We start from the raw sequence: 20,949 nt of genomic DNA, 5'->3' as shown, positions 1-20,949 counted from the left end.
AAATCCATTCACCCAATGTTTTCAACAAAAATTAAAATATACTCTGGTTTGATAATTTATCAACTTGAAAAAGTAATTCAACGTAAAAAAAGCAATTACAATTTTCGTATACTTTACACAATCTTTTTTTACTTTTTTTTTTTCAATTTTTATTTATTTATGATAGTCACACAGAGAGAGAGAGAGGCAGAGACACAGGCAGAGGGAGAAGCAGGCTCCACGCACCGGGAGCCCAATGTGGGATTTGATCCTGGGTCTCCAGGATCGCGCCCTGGGCCAAAGGCAGGCGCCAAACTGCTGCGCCACCCAGGGATCCCTACTTTACACAATCTTTACAGAGGCATTTTACACTGATAAAAAGCACTTCTGACATCTTAGTAAAATAAATTCTTCGATATTTCAAATTACCTTCAAGATTTTTTGTTTAAAAAAAATTCTTCAATTGGTAAATTATTATACCTTCTTCAAAAACTTAATTCTTGGTATACTTTTCCTCCTTAATTTTAAATATACTATAAGGCAGCTAATCATTGCAGTATCTGTTATAATGGAGAATTCAGCATGAGGCAGGTTTGTCTTGAATTCTAATGAAGAAGGCTCACTTATAGATGATAAACATTTTCATGACAATTGCATTTCTAATATCCAAATAATGGCTCCTACAGTGAAGTCAGAGTAATATATAAACCTCATATCTAAGAACAAACAGAATCTGGAAATGAATCCAAATTTAAAAATCCCATTAAGATTATATATTTTTCTTGTAAGGATTAGACTAAAGAAGAGGATTTGATGACGCCATGTCTAAGTAATCCATTTGTGTATCTTCTAGAGTATTCATTCCTTCATTCAGCACCTACTATGTTAGTAACTGTTCCAGGCAGTACTTGTTCCAGGAACAAGAATTTATGGAGTTTATGTTCTAGTGGAGTAAAGGGCAATTAACATGCAAAAAAATACATGAGTAATTTCTGATAATGATGGAGTTATGAAGAAACTAAACTGGGTGAAATAATGATGAATAAGTAGGTGATAAAGTAGAGGGAGGCTAACTTAGACTAGATGTAAAGGAAGGTGTCAATGAAAAGGGAGGCAATAGATCTGAGTACTCAATAAGAACCTATAGGAGGGAAAGACAGCCCACATAAAGGACATATACACATATTTTTGTGTATGGTGATACACTGTAACTGGACATATTGTGAGTTTTCATAATGTGTAAAAATATCAAATCACTATGATGTACACCTGAAACTAACAGGATATAGTACATCAATTATAATTCAATTAAAAAAATATACCCGTTGTTTCACTTTCATCACACTTGTTGACATAAACAAAACTATCAACCAGCACTCATGTTAAAATGTACTTGTTCATCATGAGGTAAGCAACTTCTTTTGAATTGGACAGCAATTCAATTGCCTGCTCACCAATAAAGGCTGACCCATTAAAAAGAAAAAGCCAGAAACAGATACATAAATAGATATAAAATGCTCCACTCAAGAGCAGAATACATATTCTTCTCAAATGCACAGAGAACATTCTCCTGGATAGATCTAGAGGTTGGGTCACAAAGTAAGTCACAAAACAAATGTATAAAGATGGGATGGATCATATATAAAGTATCTTCTCTGACCAGAATGGAATGGAATTAGAAGCCGGCATCAGAAGGAAATTTGGAAAACTCACAAATTAAACAACACCTCTTTTTTTTTTTTTTAAGTAATCTCTATACCCAATATGGGGCTCAAACTCATGACCCCCATGGGTGCCTGGTGGCTCAGATGGAGATGCATGAAACTTTTGTTTTTGTTTTTGTTTTTTTTTGTTTTTTTTTTTTTTTATTTACGATAGTCATACAGAGAGAGAGAGAGGCAGAGACACAGGCAGAGGGAGAAGCAGGCTCCATGCACCGGGAGCCCGACGTGGGATTCGATCCCGGGTCTCCAGGATCGTGCCCTGGGCCAAAGGCAGGCGCCAAACCGCTGCGCCACCCAGGGATCCCTGCATGAAACTTTTGATCTCGGGGTCACGAGTTCAAGTACCATGTTGGATATAGAGATTATTTAAATAAACTTAAAAAAACAAACCCAAAACAACAATAACAAAAAACTCACAACCCTGAGATCAAGAGTCACATGTTCTATCAACTGAGTTAGCCAGGCAACCCTAAGCAATACACTCCCTAAATAAGGAATGAGTTAAAGAAGGCATTAAAAGGGAAATACTTAAAGATGAATGAATATAAAAGCACAGTATACCAAGTTATTATTATTTTTTTTAAAGATTTATTTATTCATGAGACACAGAGAGAGAGTCAGAGACACAGGCAGGGGGAGGAGAAGCAGGCTCCCGGCAAGGAGCCGGATGTGGGACTTGATCCCAGATCCTGGGATCATGCCCTGAGCCAAAGGCAGACAGACGCTCAACCACTGAGCCACCCAGGTGTCCCACAATATACCAAGTTAAAAGATACAGTGAAAGTAGTGCTCCATAGTAAATGTAGAGCTCTAAACAACTATCTTTTTAAAAAAATAAAGGAAGAAAAGATCTCAAATCAATAATCAAAACTTGGACCTTAGGAAACTAGAAAAAAGAACAAACTAAACCCAAAGAAGGCAAAACAAAAGAAGTAATAAAAATTAGATGAAGGGCACCTGGGTTGCTTAGTGGTTAAGTACCTACCTTTGTCTCAGGGCATGATCCCAGAATCCTGGGATTGAGCCTCCCCCCATCGGGCTCCCCACAGGGAGCCTGTTTCTCCCTCTGCCTATGTCTCTGCCTCTCTCTCTCTACATCTCTCATGAATAAATAAATAAAATCTTTAAAAAAAATTTTTTTTTAAACTGACTTAAGAAGAAATAGAGGGCAGCCTGGGTGGCTCAGCAGTTTAGCGCAGCCTTCAGCCCAGGGCGTGATCCTGGAGACCCAGGATGGAGTACCCACATCGGGCTCCCTGCATGGAGCCTGCTTCTCCCTCTGCCTATGTCTCTGCTTCTCTCTCTCTCTCTGTCTCTCATGAATAAATAAATAAAATCTTAAAAAAAAAAAAGAAGAAGAAGAAGAAGAAGAAATAGAAAATCTGAATGGGAAAGATTGAATCAGTGATCAAAAGCCTTCAATTAACAAAAAAAGACCAGGACCAAAGAACTTCACTAGTGAATTTTTTTTTTTAAGTAAACTATATCCCCAGTGTGGGGCCCAAACTCATGACCCTGAGATCAAGAGTCACATGCCATACTGACAGAGCCAGCCAGATGCTTCACTGATGAATTTTATAAAATGGTTAAAGAATTTACACTGGGACGCCTGGATGACAGTCGGTTATGCATCTGCCTTCAGCTCAGATCATGACCTTGGGATTCTGGGATTGAGCCCCCTTGCTCCACAGGGAGTCTGCTTCTCACTCTCACCCTCCGCATACCTTGCTTGTGCTCTCTCTTGCTCAATCTCTCTCATATAAATAAAATCTTTTAAAAAAATAAAGAATTTACACCAATCCTTCTCAAACTTTTCCCAAAAATAGAGGGAACACTTCCTCATTCATTCTACGAAGCCAGTATCATACTGATACCAAAGCCAGATAAAGACATCCCCAGTAAAGAAAACCACAGACATTACAGATGCAAAAATCCTCAGCAAAAACATGGCATTAAATAAACCATGAAGAGGATACTTGTTTACAATATGAAAGCTGAGGGGGATCCCTGGGCGGTGCAGCGGTTTAGCGCCTGCCTTTGGCCCAGGACACGATCCTGGAGACCCGGGATCGAATCCCACGTCGGGCTCCTGGTGCATGGAGCCTGCTTCTCCCTCTGCCTATGTCTCTGCCTCTCTCTCTCTCTCTCTGTGTGACTATCATAAATAAATAAAAAAAATTTTAAAAAAATATGAAAGCTGAAATAAGAAGGCAAAGAATACTTTGTTCAACCTCACCTGGGAACATGTGTGTTGGGAGACTCAAGTTTTTGGCCACTTACATTTGTCCACTATACTACTATGCCCTAACCTCCAATATAATTATATTTTGATATAGGGCTTCTAGGGAAGTAATAAAGATTAAATGAGATCATAATGGTGGGGCCCTGATCTGACAGGATTAGTGTCCTTAAAAGAAGAGTAATCAAAGAGCTCATTCTCTGTTGCTCTGCTATGTGAGGACACTATAAGAAGGTAGTCTTCTGTATGTCAGGAAGAGAGCACTTGCCAGACACAGAATCAACTGGAACCTTAATCTCAAGACTTCCAGCCTCTAAAATAGTGAAAAAATAAATTTCTTAAACCCAACCAGTTTATATTATTCAGCATAATATATTCACAAATGATTATAAAAGGATAGATTTTGGGATTACCATAAATTTTAGCAAGTCGTAAATTTGCAGCTAGAGAACCTGCAAATAATGCAGATCAACTGTACTTACAGGTGATAGACTGAAAGCTTTCTCCCTGATCTTAGTAAGACAAAAATGCCGACTTTTATCACAGTTATTCAACACTGTACCAAGAGTTCTACCAAGAACAATTACATAAGAAATAAAAGGTAGGCAAACTGGAAAGGAAGATATAAAATTTCCATTCGCAGAGCACCTGGGTGGCATAGTCAGTTGAGCAGCCAACTCTTGGTTTTGGCTCAGGTCATGATTTTGGGGTGGTGGGATAGAACATCAAAAAAGAATAAAAGATGAGGAATATTTGCACACTAAAACCTAGAAAACATTGTTGAAGGAAGTTAAAAAAGACCTAAATAGGTAGAAAGATATACTGTGCTCATGGATTAGAAGATTTAATGCTGTTTAGATAACAATATACTTTGGGGTGCCTGGCTGGCTCAGTTGGTGGAGCATGAAATTCTTGATCTTAGAATATAGCAAGTTTGAGCCCCACATTACAGGTAACGTTTACTTAAAGAAAAAAAAAGATGGCAATATATTCAATACACAGATTCAATATAATCTGTATTAAAATTCCAACTGCATTTCTGCAGAAATAAACAAGACTCTATTCACGTGGATCAAATTCATATGGAATTGCAAGGGCCCTGAATAGCCAAAACAATCTTGAAAACAAAAAAGTGGAGGACTCACATGTCCCAATTTCAAAACATACTATGAAGCTACTAATCAAAACCATGTGGTACTGGCATACAAACAACACACACATCAATAAAATAGAGTCCAGAAAATTAACCCGCACATCTATGATCAACTGATTTTTTTTTAAGATTTTATTTATTCATGAGAGACACAGAGAAAGAGAAGAGAGAGAGAGAGAGAGAGAGAGAGAGAGGCAGAGACACAGGCAGAGGGAGAAGCAGGCTCCATGCAGGGAGCCAGACATGGGATTCGATCCCGGGACCCCAGGATCACACCCTGGGCTGAAGGCAGCGCTATACCACTGAGCCACCCAGGCTGCCCTGGTGAACTGATTTTCAACAAGGATGCCAAGCCCGTTCAATGGGGAAAAAAGTCTTTTCAACAAATGGTGCTGCAACAACTAGATGTCTGCATACAAAATGAAGTTAGACACTTACTCCAGACTATGTATAAAAAAATTAACTAAAAATGGATCAAAGTCCCAAATAAAAAAACTAAAGCTATTAAACTGGGTGGAGTTCAGGACATGCTACTCCAAATCTGGCACCCTGGCATACTGAATATCTTTTTTAAAAAATATTTATTCCTGTGTTTCTGCCTCTCTCTCTCTCACTCTTTTTCTCTCTGCCTCTCATGAATAAATAAATAAATAATATTTATTTTTTTGAGAGAGAAAAAAAATCTATTTATTTATTTGCATGGGGAAAGGAGCAGAGGAAGAGAGAGAGAAGCAGGCAGATTCCCCAATGAACACGGAGCCTGACAAGGGACTGGACACAGGGCTCCATCCTACAACCCTGAGACCATGACCCAAAATCAAGAGTTGGATGCCTAATCAACTGAGCCACCCAGATGCCTTTAGCATACTGAATATCTTAAGTAGAAGTCAGAAAACAACAGAAGCAGAGAAGCAACTTTCATCTCTTATTCTCTCTCTTCTTCCTGGAAAGAAGAGAAATCTCCAGGGTGAAAGGTACCCTCCCTGTATCGGGATACAATGAGAAACTCTTATCACCAGAGACAGGGAATTTAGGGCTGAGAAGGCATATAAACAAACCTTGTTAAACTAATTCTTATCTTCCAAATTACTTCATAATTTTCCACCTCTAGCCCAAACCCCTTTGTCTCATCAATTCTTCACAAATTTACTGTTTTTGGCTAAAAGGCATAAAAGTTTCCTGTTCTGGTCCTTTTGGGTTTTATTGTCTTATAGAAGGCTCCCATGTACACATAAAAATGCAGTAAAATGTGTGTGCTTTTCTCCTGTTATTCTGCCTTTGTTATTTTAATTTTCAGTCCCAGCCTGGGATCCTAAGAGGGTTGAAGAAAACTTTTTCCTCTCCTACAAACTCTTAGAAATAAATTTTCATGATCTTGGATTTGGCAATGTGTTTTTTTTTTTGTTTTTTGGTTTTTTTTTAAAGACAGCACATGTGCAAGCAGGAGAGGGTCAGAGGGAAAGAGAGAATCTTTTTTTTTTAATGCAGTTTTATTTTATTTTATTATTTTATTCTATTTTTAAGGATTTTATTTATTTATTCACGAGAGACACAGGCAGAGGGAGAAGCAGGCAGAGGGAGAAGCAGGCTCCATGCAGGGAGCCCGATGCGGGACACGATCCCAGGACTCCAGGATCATGCCCTGGGCGGAAGGCAGGTGCTAAACCACTGAGCCACCCAGGGATCCCAGGAAAGAGAAAATCTTAAGCAGGCTCCATGCCCAGCACAGAACCAGACATGGGGCTCAATCTCACAACCCTGAGATTATGACCTGATTCAAAATCAAGAATCAGACACTCAACTAAATGAGCTACTTAGGTATAGTCTTTTTTTTTTTTTTTTTTAGGTGTAGTCTTTAAGTCTACTTAAGTCTAAGTCTTTAAGACTACTTTAAAAAAATAAGATCTGAAAAAAAAGGGGATCCCTGGGTGGCGCAGTGGTTTAGCGCCTGCCTTTGGCCCAGGGCGCGATCCTGGAGACCCGGGATCAAGTCCCACGTCAGGCTCCCAGTGCATGGAGCCTGCTTCTACCTCTGCCTGTGTCTCTGCCTCTCTCTCTCTCTCTCTCTCTCTCTCTCTCTCTCTATCATAAATTTAAAAAAAAAATCTGAAAAAAAATAAGATCTTTAAAAAAAAAAACCCCACTTTAGATATACAGATACCTGTAGACTAAAAGTAAATGATTAGAGAAGTATCTACCATGCTATACCATGGTAACACTAACCAAAAGAAAACAAGAATAGCTATATTTATTTTAGAAAGCAGATGTCAGACTAAGGAAATTATCAGGGATAAAGAGGGACATTACATAATGATTAAAAGGTCAGTTCCCCAAAAAGACATAATAGTTCCTAACATGTATATCCTGACAAAAGAGCATCTAACTATATGAGGCAAAACTGCAAGGAGAAATAGATGACTTCACTATATTTGGAGTCTTTAGCAGCTAATAAAAATGAACAGATCCAGTATACAAAACCATTAAGAACAGAGATGAACTCAATAACACCATCAATCAACTAGATATAAATCTATAGACTACTTCATCCAACAACAGCAGAATTACGTTCTGAGCACTGGCCGTGGAGCCTGTTTAAGATTTTCTTTCTCCCTTTGTCCCTTTGCACTCATGACACTCACTCTCTCTTATACATATTTAAAAAAATAAAAAAAAAAAAGGACACCTGGGTGGCTTAGTTGATTAATCTTTGGCTCAGGTCATGATCCCAGGGACCTGGGATCAAGGCCCACACTGGGCTCCTTGCTGAGTGGGGAGCCTGCTTCTCCCATTCCCTCTGCCTGCCACTCTCCCTGCTTGTGCTCTCTGTTAAATGAATGAATGAATGAATGAATGAAATCTTTAAAAAAAAAAAAGTTATTCTGACACCCGTTAAAATAGTAAGGAAGACTTTATTCAAGAAGATAGCAATAAGGGTTTTACAATAGGGAAAAGAGATTGGTCTTAACCCCAAATACAAGGACACTTGGGGATTTATACCCAAGAAGCAGGGTGTCAGTGAATGAAAAATTATTAGGAGAAGACATCAAGGGTAGGATTCTTGCTAACATGACCTAGCAGAATTCTTGCTACAGGCAGGTCAATGACATAACATTGAAAGTGGGGAAGAAGGAACTTGAGATGTCAAGGGTGATCAGATTTTAAGGGTGGGAGATTCGGACTGGTCAGGCCAAAGACAGGATGTGGGTGAAGGTTGAGGCCAATTCAAAAAGGCTCAGAGGAGGCTGAGTAAAGTTTGATCAAAGAGTCTCTGTCAAAAAAAAAAAAAAAAAAAAAAGTCTCTGTCATGTGTAATATTTATCAAAACTAAAAATGTCCATATTTGGGGATCCTGGGTGGCTCAGCGGTTTGGCGCCTGTCTTTGGCCCAGGGCGTGATCCTGGAGTCCTGGGATCGAGTCCCACATTGGGCTCCCTGCATGGAGCCTGCCTCTCCCTTTGCCTGTGTCTCTGCCTCTCTCTCTCTCTCTCTCTGTGTCTCTCATGAATGAATAAATAAAATATTTAAAAAAAATGTACATATTCTTTAACATAATTCTAATACTTAGAATTTATTCCATAAACAGGGGCACCTGGGTGGCTCAGCTGGTTAAGCATCTAAGGTCATGATCTTACGTCCTGAGGCTCTGAACTCAGTGGGGAGCCCACTTTTCCTTCTCCCTCTACCCCATCTCCAGCTCATGCTCTTTCTTTCTCTCTCAAATAAATAAAATCTTAAAAAAAAAAATTTACCCAGAAACATACTTAAAATTTACCCTAAGATGATATAAGGATTATCCTCAAACCATTGTTAATAATACCATCTAAAAGACCACCAATAAAAAATAAATAAATAAATAAAAAAAATAAAAGACCACCAATAAGAGGATTGGTTAAATAAATTGAGGTAGTTTTCCCCCCAATTTTTTTAATGTAGAATACACAGAACATTCATCTTGTAAAATGAAATTCTATTCCCATTAAACAATAATTGCCCTTTTTCCCCTTTCCCCACAAGCCCTCATAACCACTATTCTACTTTATGTCTCTGAGTTTGACTACTCTTCACATCTCATATAAGTGGAATCATACAGCATGTCTTTTTTTGACTGGTTTATTTCACTTAACATAATGTCCTCAAGATTCATCCAAGTTGTAGCATATGTCAGAATTTCTTTCCTTTTTAAGTATGAATAATATTACATTGTATGTGTATACCACATTTTGCTTATTTATTCATTCATCAATGAATGTTGCTTCCATGTTTTAGGTAATACGAATAATGCTGCTATGAACACAGGCTTACAAATATCTCTTCAAAATCCTGCTTTCAATTCTTCTGGTAATATACACAAAAGTGGAATTGCTGGGTCATATGGTAATTCTATTTTCAATTTTTTGAGGAGTGCCATACTGTTTTCTGAGGCAATTGTACCATTTTACATTCACACCAACAGTAAAAACACCTTCTTAAAATGAAATAATATGCAGCTGAATAAAAAGGTTTATCCACATGTGGTGATATAGAAAGATACGCAAAACACCAAGCAAAAAAAAAAAAAAAATCAGAATCATATTACAGTATTATCCCACTAAAAATATTAAAAATGGGTAGACAGGAGCACCTGGGTGGCTCAGTGGTTTAGTGTCTGCCTTTGGCTCAGGGTGTGATCCTGGGGGTCCTCAGATTGAGTCCGCATTGGGCTCTCCACCAGGGAGCCTACTTCTCCCTCTGCCTGTCTTTGCATCTGTCTTTCATGAATTAAAAAAAAAAGAAAAAAATGGGTAGACAGATATTGCAACATGCATAAAAAATTTTTTGAGAAGACACACAAGAAACAATAGTAGTCAACTTTAGGGAGAGGTACTAGGATGCAGTAGAACGGAAGTTTTATTTTTCACATATAACCTTCTACAGAATTTGTTTGTTAGAAGCTATTCCACTATTACTGGAGGAAGAACCTATATTATTTCAATTTCATACTTTAGGCATAAAATATATATGCATATATGTTAAATATGTGTAAGTATAAATAATTTGTAGGACAAGGAAGGAAGAGATTTTTGAACAGGCTTATGCCACTATACAATTTACTTATTTTTCATGCTAATCAAACACCTCCAAAGATATTCCAAAGGTTTGCTGTATTTCAGTAGTTTGAGCCATACCTTTGAATGTTCCGAAAGAAAGTCTGGCAGGAGATAAACTTGTGCCAATAGTTCTGTGTAGTCACGACAACGAAAATAGTAAATGTGGGAAAGAATATTTTCAAGAGTGAAATCCTCCAAAGCTTTTGAGTGCTCTAAAATAAACAAAACAATCTTTAGTTTTACTTGTTTTGATTATATTGATATTATAGGAAGAAAATACCTTTTAATAATAAAATGCTTCACTGTGAATACAACTCTTCACTTTAATTGAAAGATAACAAAATTATAACAAATTTGCTATAAACTACCATTGCATAATTCCTGACCTCTTATTTTCACCTTTTCCACTAGTTCCTTAAACACTAAACTATCTAGAAATTCTTTATACACATATACACAATTAGAGGTTTAATACCTGACTTTTCATATTTCTATTATTGGTTTCCATTGAATAGAGGTAACATAATGGAATTTCCCCTTTCTTGTTTTTTTTCATAGGATGCAAATTAGGTTAACAATAAAAAAAAGCATCTTTTTCCCTTTTGGTAACTTTTTTCCATTATTTCTTTAGCATACTTTTATATTTAAGTAGAAACAATATAAAATTCTTCTTAGATTATATATTTTTTTAAAAAAAGCAGTTTTAGGGGGCAGCCCGGGTGGCTCAGCGGTTTAGTGCTGCCTTCAGCCCAGGGCCTGATCCTGGAGAACCGGGATCAAGTCCCATGTAAGGCTCCCTGCATGGAGCCTGCTTCTCCCTCTGCCTGTGTCTCTGCCTCTCTCTCTCTCACTCTGTGTCTCTCATGAATAAATAAATAAAATCTTTAAAAAAATAAAAATAAAAAGCAGTTTTAGGAGGGTACCTGGGTGGCTCAGTTGGTTAAGCTCAGGTCTTGATCTCAGGATGGTAAGACTGAGTCCTGCATCCAGCTCTGCACTCAGCAGGACATCTGCTTGAGATTCTCTCCCTCTGCCCCTCCCCCTGCTTATGCACTTTCAAATAAATAAATCTTAAAAAAAAAAAAAAAAAAAAAAAACAGAGGCAGCCCAGGTGGCTCAGCGGTTTAGCACCACCTTCAGCCCAGGGCCTGATCCTGGCGATACGGGATCAAGTCCCACGTCAGGCTACCTGCATGGAGCCTGCTTTTCCCTCTGCCTGTGTCTCTGCCTCTCTCTCTGTGTCTCTCATGAAAAAATAAATAAAATCTTTAAAAACAAAACAAACGGTTTGGTTTTATACATATTTCTGAAATAAATCAGTTAAAAATTACTGTACTTTAAAACATACTTGACCTTTTTTTCATACTTGTTTTAACTTGTTTCATACTTGTTTTAACATTGAAAAAATACACATGAAATTAAATTTCAGAAAGCACTGACTTTTACAAATATAAAAGTTCACATCTAACCAAAAAAAAATAACAGCTTAATCACATAGCAATCATTAAAAACTTTATATCCCAATGCTATACCTATAATATCTACAGTAAGGTGTTGTGGTTTCTTTTTAAATAATTTATTTGACAGAGAGACAGCATGTGCGTAAGTGCAAGCAGGGGAGCGGTAGGCAGAGGGAGAGGGAGGGAGAAGCAGGCTCCTTACAGAGAAGGGAGCCTAATCCCAGGACCCTGGGATCTTGACCTGAGCCAAAGGCAGATGTTTAACCGAATGAGCCACCCAGGTGCCCCTACAATAAGATTTTAAGACACTATTTCAGGGGCACCTGGGTGGATTAGTGGTTGAATGTCTGCCTGTAGTGATCCTGGGGTCCTGGGATTGAGCCTTGCATTGGACTCCCCACAGGGAGCCTGCTTCTCCCTCTCCCTATGTCTCTGTCTCTTTCTGTGTCTCTCATGAATAAATAAATAAAATCTTAAAGAAAAAAGGCACTATTACAAATACACATTGTGTGGGATCCCTGGGTGGCGCAGCGGTTTGGCGCCTGCCTTTGGCCCAGGGCGCGATCCTGGAGACCCGGGATCGAATCCCACGTCAGGCTCCCGGTGCATGGAGCCTGTTTCTCCCTCTGCCTGTGTCTCTGCCTCTCTCTCTCTCTCTCTCTCTCTCTCTCTCTATCATAAATAAATAAAAATTAAAAAAAAAAAAAAAACAAATACACATTGTGTCATGGGTAGCTTTAAGGACTTTCAGTAGACATATTGGTCATTAGTTAAAAAAGACACCTAGTACGCATATGAAAATTAAAATAGCCAGCTATTACACTCATTTAAAGGGAATACAAGAATCCTATGAAAAGTATTGTTTTTTAAAATTATTAAAGAATGAGGACTGCACATCCAAAAAATAAACTAGAACAGTCAAACCAGAAACCAGTTAATTTCCTAAGTAATTAAAATGACAAGAACTTGAATACCTTTAAGTATTTAAATCATTTAAATTAAAATTACCCCCAAAAAAGAAAAAAATTACCCATATGTTTTCTTAAAAAAATCAAATAATATTTCTACATGACAAGATCAAAAAAACTTCCCAAACTCTTGAATACAATTAACACAGTCATGAAGTCCATTACATTCTACTCAGAGCCCCATAAGGTCATTCAGTAATATTCCAAACATTTCTAACATGGTTTTTCAGAGCTAACTTTGGTGGGGTGCCTGGGTGGCTCAGATGGTTAAGTGGCTGCTTTCAGCTCAGGTCATATTAGGGTCCTGGGATCGAGTCCCAAGTGGGGCTCCTTGCTCAGCAAGGATTCTGCTTTTCCCTCTGCCCCTTCCCTCTCTCTCAATACATAAAAAATACATAAAATCTTTAAAAAAAAAAAAAAGCTACCTTTGGTTCTTTGAAAAACCAGTATGGAGGTCAATATAAACTAAATGCAATGAATCACTGAATGCATTGAAACAACATTTACTTACATTAAGTTGTCTAATAATATCAGTTTACACCTGGCAGGTCAGAGCATGATGATCTGAAGTGATACAGTGAAATATACACACAAGTTTTGGCTCAGAGCTTCTGCATTAAGAAGTGAGGGTAGGGCACCTAGGTGGCTCAGTCAGTTGGGCATCTGCCTTCAGCTCAGGTCATGATCCCAGGGTCCAGAGATCAAGGCCCCACACATCTAGGCCCCTGCTCAGCTAAGAGTCTGCTTCTCCCTCTCCCTTTGCCCCTCCCCCCACTCATGCTCACTCTCTCTCAGTTCTATCTCAAATAGATAAAATCTTAAAAAAAAAAAAAAAAAAGAACGAGGACCATAAAAGAATAAAAGGCCAGTCTAGGCTGTGGCATTTCTAAGTCTATAAATAAGATTTGGGAGTTTAACAATAGGACACTGTCAAGTCATTTAAGCTTCATGTTCCAAATGGTCTCTTGCTGAGGCTTGAGAGGTACAAATGCAAATTACTTTTATCATACAGAAAAAAAAAGAAGACAGATCACTTGATAACTTACCCTCTCCCATATGTCTTCCTGCAATAAGGTGAAGGTGTTGAATGCAGGCAGTAGCAAGGTCTACAACTCTATCAACCATAAAACTTCCTTCAGTATCAATAAAAACTGCTTCACCCTCCACTCCTCCAAAACATTCTGGTATCTGCACATCTACTGCCAACTGCATACTGTCAAGAGAAAGTTGAATGACCAAATTCATTATCATAATCATCTAAGGCAGTGTTTTTCAAACTTTACATCACCACCCACTAGGTAACACCATTAGGCAACAGAGATGGCTAACTTTCTGCTCCAGATATATGTAAACCAACTGATATGTGGATTAGGGGAAGGGTTACCCATAAAGCCATGATTAAGGACTTCTTAGTGGTTTTTAGGCCTCAGGAGATAAAATCCCTTCTTATACTAAATCTATCTTTGAATATATTCCCAGGAATTAACTATATAATAAAATAGAAGACTACTGGTTTACCCTAAAATCACATTACAATGTTGCAAAAGAAACATTTTTGGATACCAAAATAATTACATCAGTTTATCAAGATGGGGTACTGAAATAATACAAATGGTAAACTGATTTTTGTTTCATATGCACACATACACCCTACAAAAAAATCAAGAGCACATACATGCCTTTTTTGGTCTCCTGAATGTAGACCCAGAGCACCATATTCTATTACTTACATAAAATGCTATTAAGCCTACCCTTAAGAGGGGAACATTTTACTTTACCATAACTGTGTTTTTCCAACACCCGGTACACCACAAATTTCTGTTGTTTTGGTTAAGGGTATTCCACCCCCAAGAATATTATCTAGTGCTGAACAGAAGGTAATTATGAAGCTCTGGGTATGCTCCTGCTCAAGAAGTTCCAGTGCTGTACACTTCTTGCCTGACTCAGCTGTAGCAGCATATCTTGGTTTATTTGTGAGACATTCTCTTCTTATAATTTGCAGAGTTTCTAAGGCTTCCTCTTTAGATATCCCAACTTCTGAAAGTAAAAGAAGAAAAGAAAAATCTAAACCCTGATTTTAGAAATTGAAAAGTCTTAACTATGGGGTTGTCTTCATTAATTTTAATTTTTAGATAATAAGAGTGATGCCAAGAGTAAAGAAACATAAAAATGAAACATTCCATTAACTATTGAATTTTTCAAGCTAATAAAGGCATTCATCTATGTTTTCTTAGTCTCTACACACTTAAAAGATTACCTCAAAAACAGAATTCAGAAACCTAAACCTCTAAAGCATTTGAGTACCTACAAGACTATCAATAAAAATGTCCTGGCAGTCTGTCCTTTAATTATCCCTTTTGGGGCAGCCCAGGTGGCTCAGCGGTTTGGTGCCGCCTTCAACCCAGGGTGTGATCCTGGAGACGCAGGATCAAGTCCCATGTCGGGTTCCGGCATGGAGCCTGCTTCTCCTTCTGCCTGTGTCTGTTCCTCTCTCTCTCTCTCTCTCTCTCTCTCTGTGTGTCTCTCATGAATAAATAAATAAAATCTTTAAAAATAATAATAATAATTATCCCTTTTGGTCTTATGAAGTCAGTTATCTTAATCTAATATTTATTTTTCAGAAGAAAATGAAAACGGTCTCTAACTGCCTAAAACAAGATTTAACTTTAAGAAGTACATGTGCATGTATCATTCATAATAAAAACTTTTCATGAAAACATTGCCATGAAATATTCCCATACCAGTCCAACTTATTTAATGAGAACAATTATTTGATGAACAATACTTTAAACAATGCATTTATGCTTCCTCAACTATACAATTTCATTCCTATCAGACAATATGGCTTGAGAAAAGAAAATGGCAGTTACAAAACAAACTGTTAATGAAAGAAATTATGGTTAAGATGACATCACTTATGAGTTTGATAGGTCAGTGCCTGATTTGGTTGGGATTTGAACATAAATTTGGTGCTAATAAAGGACAATAAAGGTGATACGGAAATGAAAAGCCTATCCAATTAAAATCCTCAATTCTGGGGGCAGCCTGGGTGGCTCAGCGGTTCAGCGCCGCCTTTGGCCCAGGTCGTGGTCCTGAAGACCCCAGATAGAGTCCCACGTCAGGCACTCTGCATGGAGCCTGCTTCTCTCTCTGCCTGTGTCTCTACCTCTCTCTCTCTCTCTCTCTCTCTCTCTCTCTCTCTGTGTGTGTCTCTCATGAATAAATGAATTTAAAAATAATAAAATAAAATAAAATAAAATCCTCAACTCTGGAGTCAGTTTCTTGGGCTTGTAAACCCTGACTGAACCACTTAGTATATAGGTACTTAGTATGGACAAGTTAATTTTTGCCTCAGATTCTTTTCTACTATAAAACTGAAGATAATACATGTTGAAAGCTCAGTAGAGGGATCCCTGGGTGGCTCAGGGGTTGAGTGTCTGCCTTTGGCTCAGGGCGTAATCCCGGGGTCCTGGGATGAAGTCCCACATCCGGCTCCCTGCAGGGAGCCTGCTTCTCTCTCTATTTCTCTGGCTCCCTCCCTCTTTGTCTCCCATGAATAAATAAATAAAATCTTAAAAAAAAAAAAAAGAAAGAAAAGAAAAGCTCGTTAGAATACGGAGGCCATCCAGAATGCTCCATAATTGTTTGCTATCATTATCATGCAGATTCTTTTTTTTTTTTCTGTATAACCAACTTTTTGGAGAAAAAAAAAAAGTAAAAGAGCCCATCAAACTTTGGGAAACTGTGCAGTATAAGCTTTAAAACAAATCGCTAACATTGAGTCTACAACATTGATTCCTGAGTAGCGAGTTGAAACCTCCGTATGTTCTATTAATAAGGGCAAGGGCTTAAAATTTTGTTCTATCTTAAGAGCAGTTCTGAGCACACCTTAGTGTAACATGTACAGTGAGAATGAGGGCAATACAGCGTCATTTTTGTTTATCTCATTTTTGTTATCTCATTGGTTCCCACCAATGTATAATCTACAGTGTTCTGGAATGAGAGGTTTGGGGTTTCTGGTTTTGTTTTTCTAGTGAATTACAAAAGAGAAGCAATGTCTTTTTTCCATTGCTTTCTCCAGCTGCTGGGGATTCTGCTCCCTTTCTCGCTTAGTGTCTCCAGTCCTATCGCAAATCTTTCATTTCTTAAATATAATCCCTTGCCCCTTGGACTTTGGAACAGCTGAAACTAGACAAGCTGGGGGGACCAATTCTGGCCCGACAATTTCCTATCCTAGGCATCATGAAAAGTTACTTAACCTCCCCAAGCATCTGTTCCTTCACCAGTATATTGGACATAATAATCCACGTTAACAGGGTCCTTTGAGTAATCAATTAGATAATCCTCAGGATTCGGCAGGCACAGGTAGAGAAAACAATTAGTAAATGTTTTCAAGACCATATCTCTAACCCATTTACACCATGTTTAATTGGAGTCAAGGCGAGGTTTCACTTTGCAAACGCAGCCTTAGGAGGAGGAATCTGGCGGAGACTGGGCGGAAGCCTGAAGGCGGAAGAACCGCGATGGAGGCGACACGACCGTGTCAGGGACCGTGTGCCTGAGACTGCCGACGGAAGTCGTTACCTTTGCTGAGTTCACATGGTTTCACCTCTAGGAGTTCCTCAGCAGTTTGGAAACCTGCGGACACCAGCTTCACCCGCACCGCTGGGGACAGCGGGAAACTCACTAAATCCCGCTGCATTTCAAAACCCGACGCCTACGCGCGCAATCCGCGCGCACCCACGGTTGCTAAACTGCATCCTCCACTCCGCACACCCGCGCGCGCCACGTGACGTCAGACGTAAGGCGGAAAGGGCGGGGTCTTGGGCCTGACTGCTTGCGGCCTCTGGCTTGTCCCCTCTGAGAAGAGTGCTGTATTTTCTCGTAGGCGCACCGTTTCTGTCGTGATTCTTACAAATCCCATTTACAGGGGATCCCTGGGTGGTGCAGCGGTTTGGCGCCTGCCTTTGGCCCAGGGCGCGATCCTGGAGACCCAGGATCGAATCCCACATCGGGCTCCCGGTGCATGGAGCCTGCTTCTCCCTCTGCCTGTGTCTCTGCCTCTCTCTCTCTCTCATTCTGTGTGACTATCATAAATAAATAAAAATTAAACAAAAACAAATCCCATTTACAGTTTCCCCATCAAACATACATCGTGACAGTAAAAAGATGGATGGAGACCGCAAGATGGAGAACCAGGCCCTACACACCTCATTTCCAGCACTCAGCCCTGGGCCGTTGGGTGGAACCTCAAGGTTATTAATAGGAATGATATCCCCGAATGGGGATAACGCACACACTAGCCAGTTCCCGGTTTGGGATGTGAAATGGCCATATAAGGATTAATCGGCGTCTCCATTACACGGTTCCAGTTTCATGTCTTCTCACGTCGGGTCTCCCCCTTGCCTTCCCCCTTCGCGGTTCCCGCCCTCGCCCTCGCCCGCGCGAAGGATTGTGGGCCAGCCCCCCACCGCCACGCCACGAGGAGCCCTAGGCGTCCAATCCCCGCACCCACTGACGCCTTCCCCGCGAGTCTGGTCTGAAGCATGGCGGTTTCTGAGACCGTTGGTTCACGGCCTGCCTAGCTTAAGAAGTAGCTGGAGAAGTAAGCAAGTAATGTCTCAGTAGCGGGGTGGGCATGGGCTCCTCTTTCCTGAGAGGGAGTAATTGGGCTACGCAGGAGCTCCTGCTCTGGTACAGAGTTGAGAAGGGATCCCCTTCTAAAATGGAGAACTTTGAGGGAATTGAGGCGGTTTGGAAGGTGGTTTACGAAGTCTCTCTTTGCGTAAGTGAATGTGATTTCTTTAGGGAAGTAACTCGTTCACTACATATGTAAGATTGTTTTTTTAAGAAATTTTTCCCCAGCTTAAAGGAACTCCCTAAGGATTGCAAATCAGAGTCCTTTAAGTACGTAAGATCTAAGGAAGGAAACATATGTTGAGCACTTTAGCAAATCCCACACATTTCAAATGCTCACAACCGTAACCATGAGGAAAACAAGGACACAGAAGCTTAGAGCATAGTTTTCTTCAAGCCAAAATAAAAAAACTAGTACCCTTTCTTCTACCCTGACCTACCTCCAAATTGTGAGCCCCTTTAGGGTGGGGGCTTTGTGGGTAGAATTCGAGAAGTGTTTGTCCCCCATTTGGGAAGACAGGGAAAATCTGGTAGAACTGGTCAAAATGTGGATTGTCACTTGGTGCCGTGCTTGACTACTGGTATGAGTCCCATCTGCGCACACCGTGGACATTACGTAAATGTTCGCGAGCAGAATTCACGCATGTAAAGCTACCAGGGTCTTGGGTGAAGGGATGGTGTTAACCTATTTAAGGATAGTGCTTCAGTTAAGTTTGCGCAAACTGAGTGGAATCAGTCATGTTTAGAACTTTGTTTCACTGGCAGTGGCGAGTTAAAGTAGTCGACTCTATCTGTAGTCATACAGTTATGTGTTATTAATATTAATATTAATGTGTTATTAATATCTTTTTCTGAGCCTTGAGTTGCCAATAATTATTGTTTTCACATCATTCTTCATAATTATTGTTTCACATCATTCTTCACATCAATGAACATTCTTCATTCTTCACATCATTCTTCATGCATTCTTCTTTAATGCATTTTGCTCTAGTAAGGCTTTCAAACTAGGACTCAGGTTTATGAGGCCAGGTACCGGGAACTAAACAAAGCTATGGGATTTTTATGGAAAATACTCCTGTGGTGTCAGATTCTCTCAATTTTTTTTTAAGAGAGAAAAGAATTGAATTTTAACTGGTAAGCCCTTTAAAATATTTTATATTAAATAAATTTTAATTTATTTGAATTAAAATAAAGTAAAATAGTAAACATAGTATTTTAAAGTAAAATAAAATGTAAACATAAAAACAAATTTTTGAATAAACATAAAACTTGGAAGATCCAGTTTAAACTGGATACCTGGGCAGCCTGGGTGGCCCAGCGGTTTAGTGCTTCAGCCCAGGGCGTGATCCTGGAGACCCGGGATCGAGTCCCACTTCCGGCTCCCTGCATGGGGCCTGCTTCTCTCCCTCTGTGTCTCTGCCTGTCTCTGCCTCTCTGTGTGTGTGTCTCTCATGAATAAATAAATAAAATCTTAAAAAAAAAAAAACAACTGGATACCTCAGTAGTCTCCCAAAGCCTCCTAGGAATATGTCATATGTCTTTTTTTCCATTGCTATTTGGCATTACTTGATGAAAAAGTTTGAGAGGCACTGCTGTGCACAAATGAGCATGAACCTTGGAGTCATACGAATTTGGATTTGTAACACATCTCTGAAATTACCAACTGTGAGCCTTGCAGCAAGTTATCAGTTTCCTCACATGCAAGTAAAAGGTAATAATTAGTGGGATTATTGGAAAGATCATATTAACAAATATAAAATGTTTAGCACAGAAAAGGTCCGTAATAAATTTTAGTTTCTTTCTCCATTTTAAAATACTGTACATCTTTCTTCAGTTGATTAAAGCTTTATTAAACACCTAGCTCAGCAGAGTGCTAATCCTGAGACATTTTTTAAGTGCCTATAGTTATAAAGTACCAAAGAAAGTTCTTTTACACATTTTATTTAACTTGATGCTTTCAATTATCTTGTGAACAGTTTACTTGGATTACTATTTAAAATTAGCAAGATTGGCTCATTTAAGCAAGATTAAATATTTATAAAGTGCTAGTATGTGCATGGAGATATGGCAAGTGACAATTTCTGCTCTTGAGCATATCATCAGTCAGGATCATTATTGAGTATTTCTGGCTTTCATTGTTATCTAGATATGATACTAAGGGTGGGAATGACCTATTATTGCCAATATCTATAGTTAATCTAAGTATTCAGGTGAGATATTTTCATGCTAACTGGGCTATTTTCTAGACATATAGTAGAGGAGCAGTCTGAATTTTTGTTTTATAGCTCAGGAGAGATTTATTTTTTTTAAAAAATACAGAACTTCTAAAAATGGTGACCTTGAATGTTCAAGTGGATTTGGGAATGGAAAGAGAAATGAATGCTGTTCTGACCGAGAAAAAACTTTGAATTAAGGCTTAGCTTTAAAGGTGGTTCTGATAAAACTTAAAGCCTCAGACACATATATTTGGAGTATCAATATCAATTGTACAAAGCCTTATACATAGTAGGAGCTCAATATTTGTTGTCCACAAACTCTTGAAACCTCATTTGTGATGCCACACTTCAGATTTCCTTCCTTGTCTATCTGGCTTTTCTGTCTCCCTTGGAAGCTCATCTTCCATAATCTGGCCCTGAAATGTGACAGGTCTTTTAAGACCTATAGCAGACCTTTTGCTGACTATTCTGTTCTGCTCTCTCTCT

At 39.0% G+C, this 20,949-nt stretch overlaps 1 protein-coding gene across 6 annotated transcripts in view; it reads right to left on the bottom strand.

Moving 5' to 3' along the window:
• RAD51C (RAD51 paralog C) overlaps positions 1-17,389 on the bottom strand; it is a 38,792-nt gene extending 21,403 nt beyond the window's left edge. For all 6 annotated transcript variants that reach the window (XR_008663390.1, XM_055317408.1, XM_055317399.1 and 3 more), the window contains exons 1-4: positions 17,195-17,389; positions 14,389-14,647; positions 13,657-13,823; positions 10,261-10,394 (exon numbers count right to left, since the gene is read on the bottom strand). Coding sequence is in view for 5 of the 6 variants with exons in the window: in XM_055317408.1 (XP_055173383.1) it covers positions 10,261-10,394; positions 13,657-13,823; positions 14,389-14,647; positions 17,195-17,312 (678 nt within the window). In the remaining variant the exon portion in view is untranslated. The remainder of the gene's footprint in view (positions 1-10,260; positions 10,395-13,656; positions 13,824-14,388; positions 14,648-17,194) is intronic.
• Between the last annotated feature and the right edge of the window lie 3,560 nt (positions 17,390-20,949).

Source organism: Nyctereutes procyonoides, unplaced genomic scaffold (assembly GCF_905146905.1).
Source record: "Nyctereutes procyonoides isolate TBG_1078 unplaced genomic scaffold, NYPRO_anot_genome, whole genome shotgun sequence".
Classification (NCBI taxonomy): Eukaryota; Metazoa; Chordata; class Mammalia; order Carnivora; family Canidae; genus Nyctereutes; species Nyctereutes procyonoides.
The sequence above is the reverse complement of the archived record's forward strand: the minus strand, read 5'-3'. Positions and strand labels throughout refer to the sequence as shown.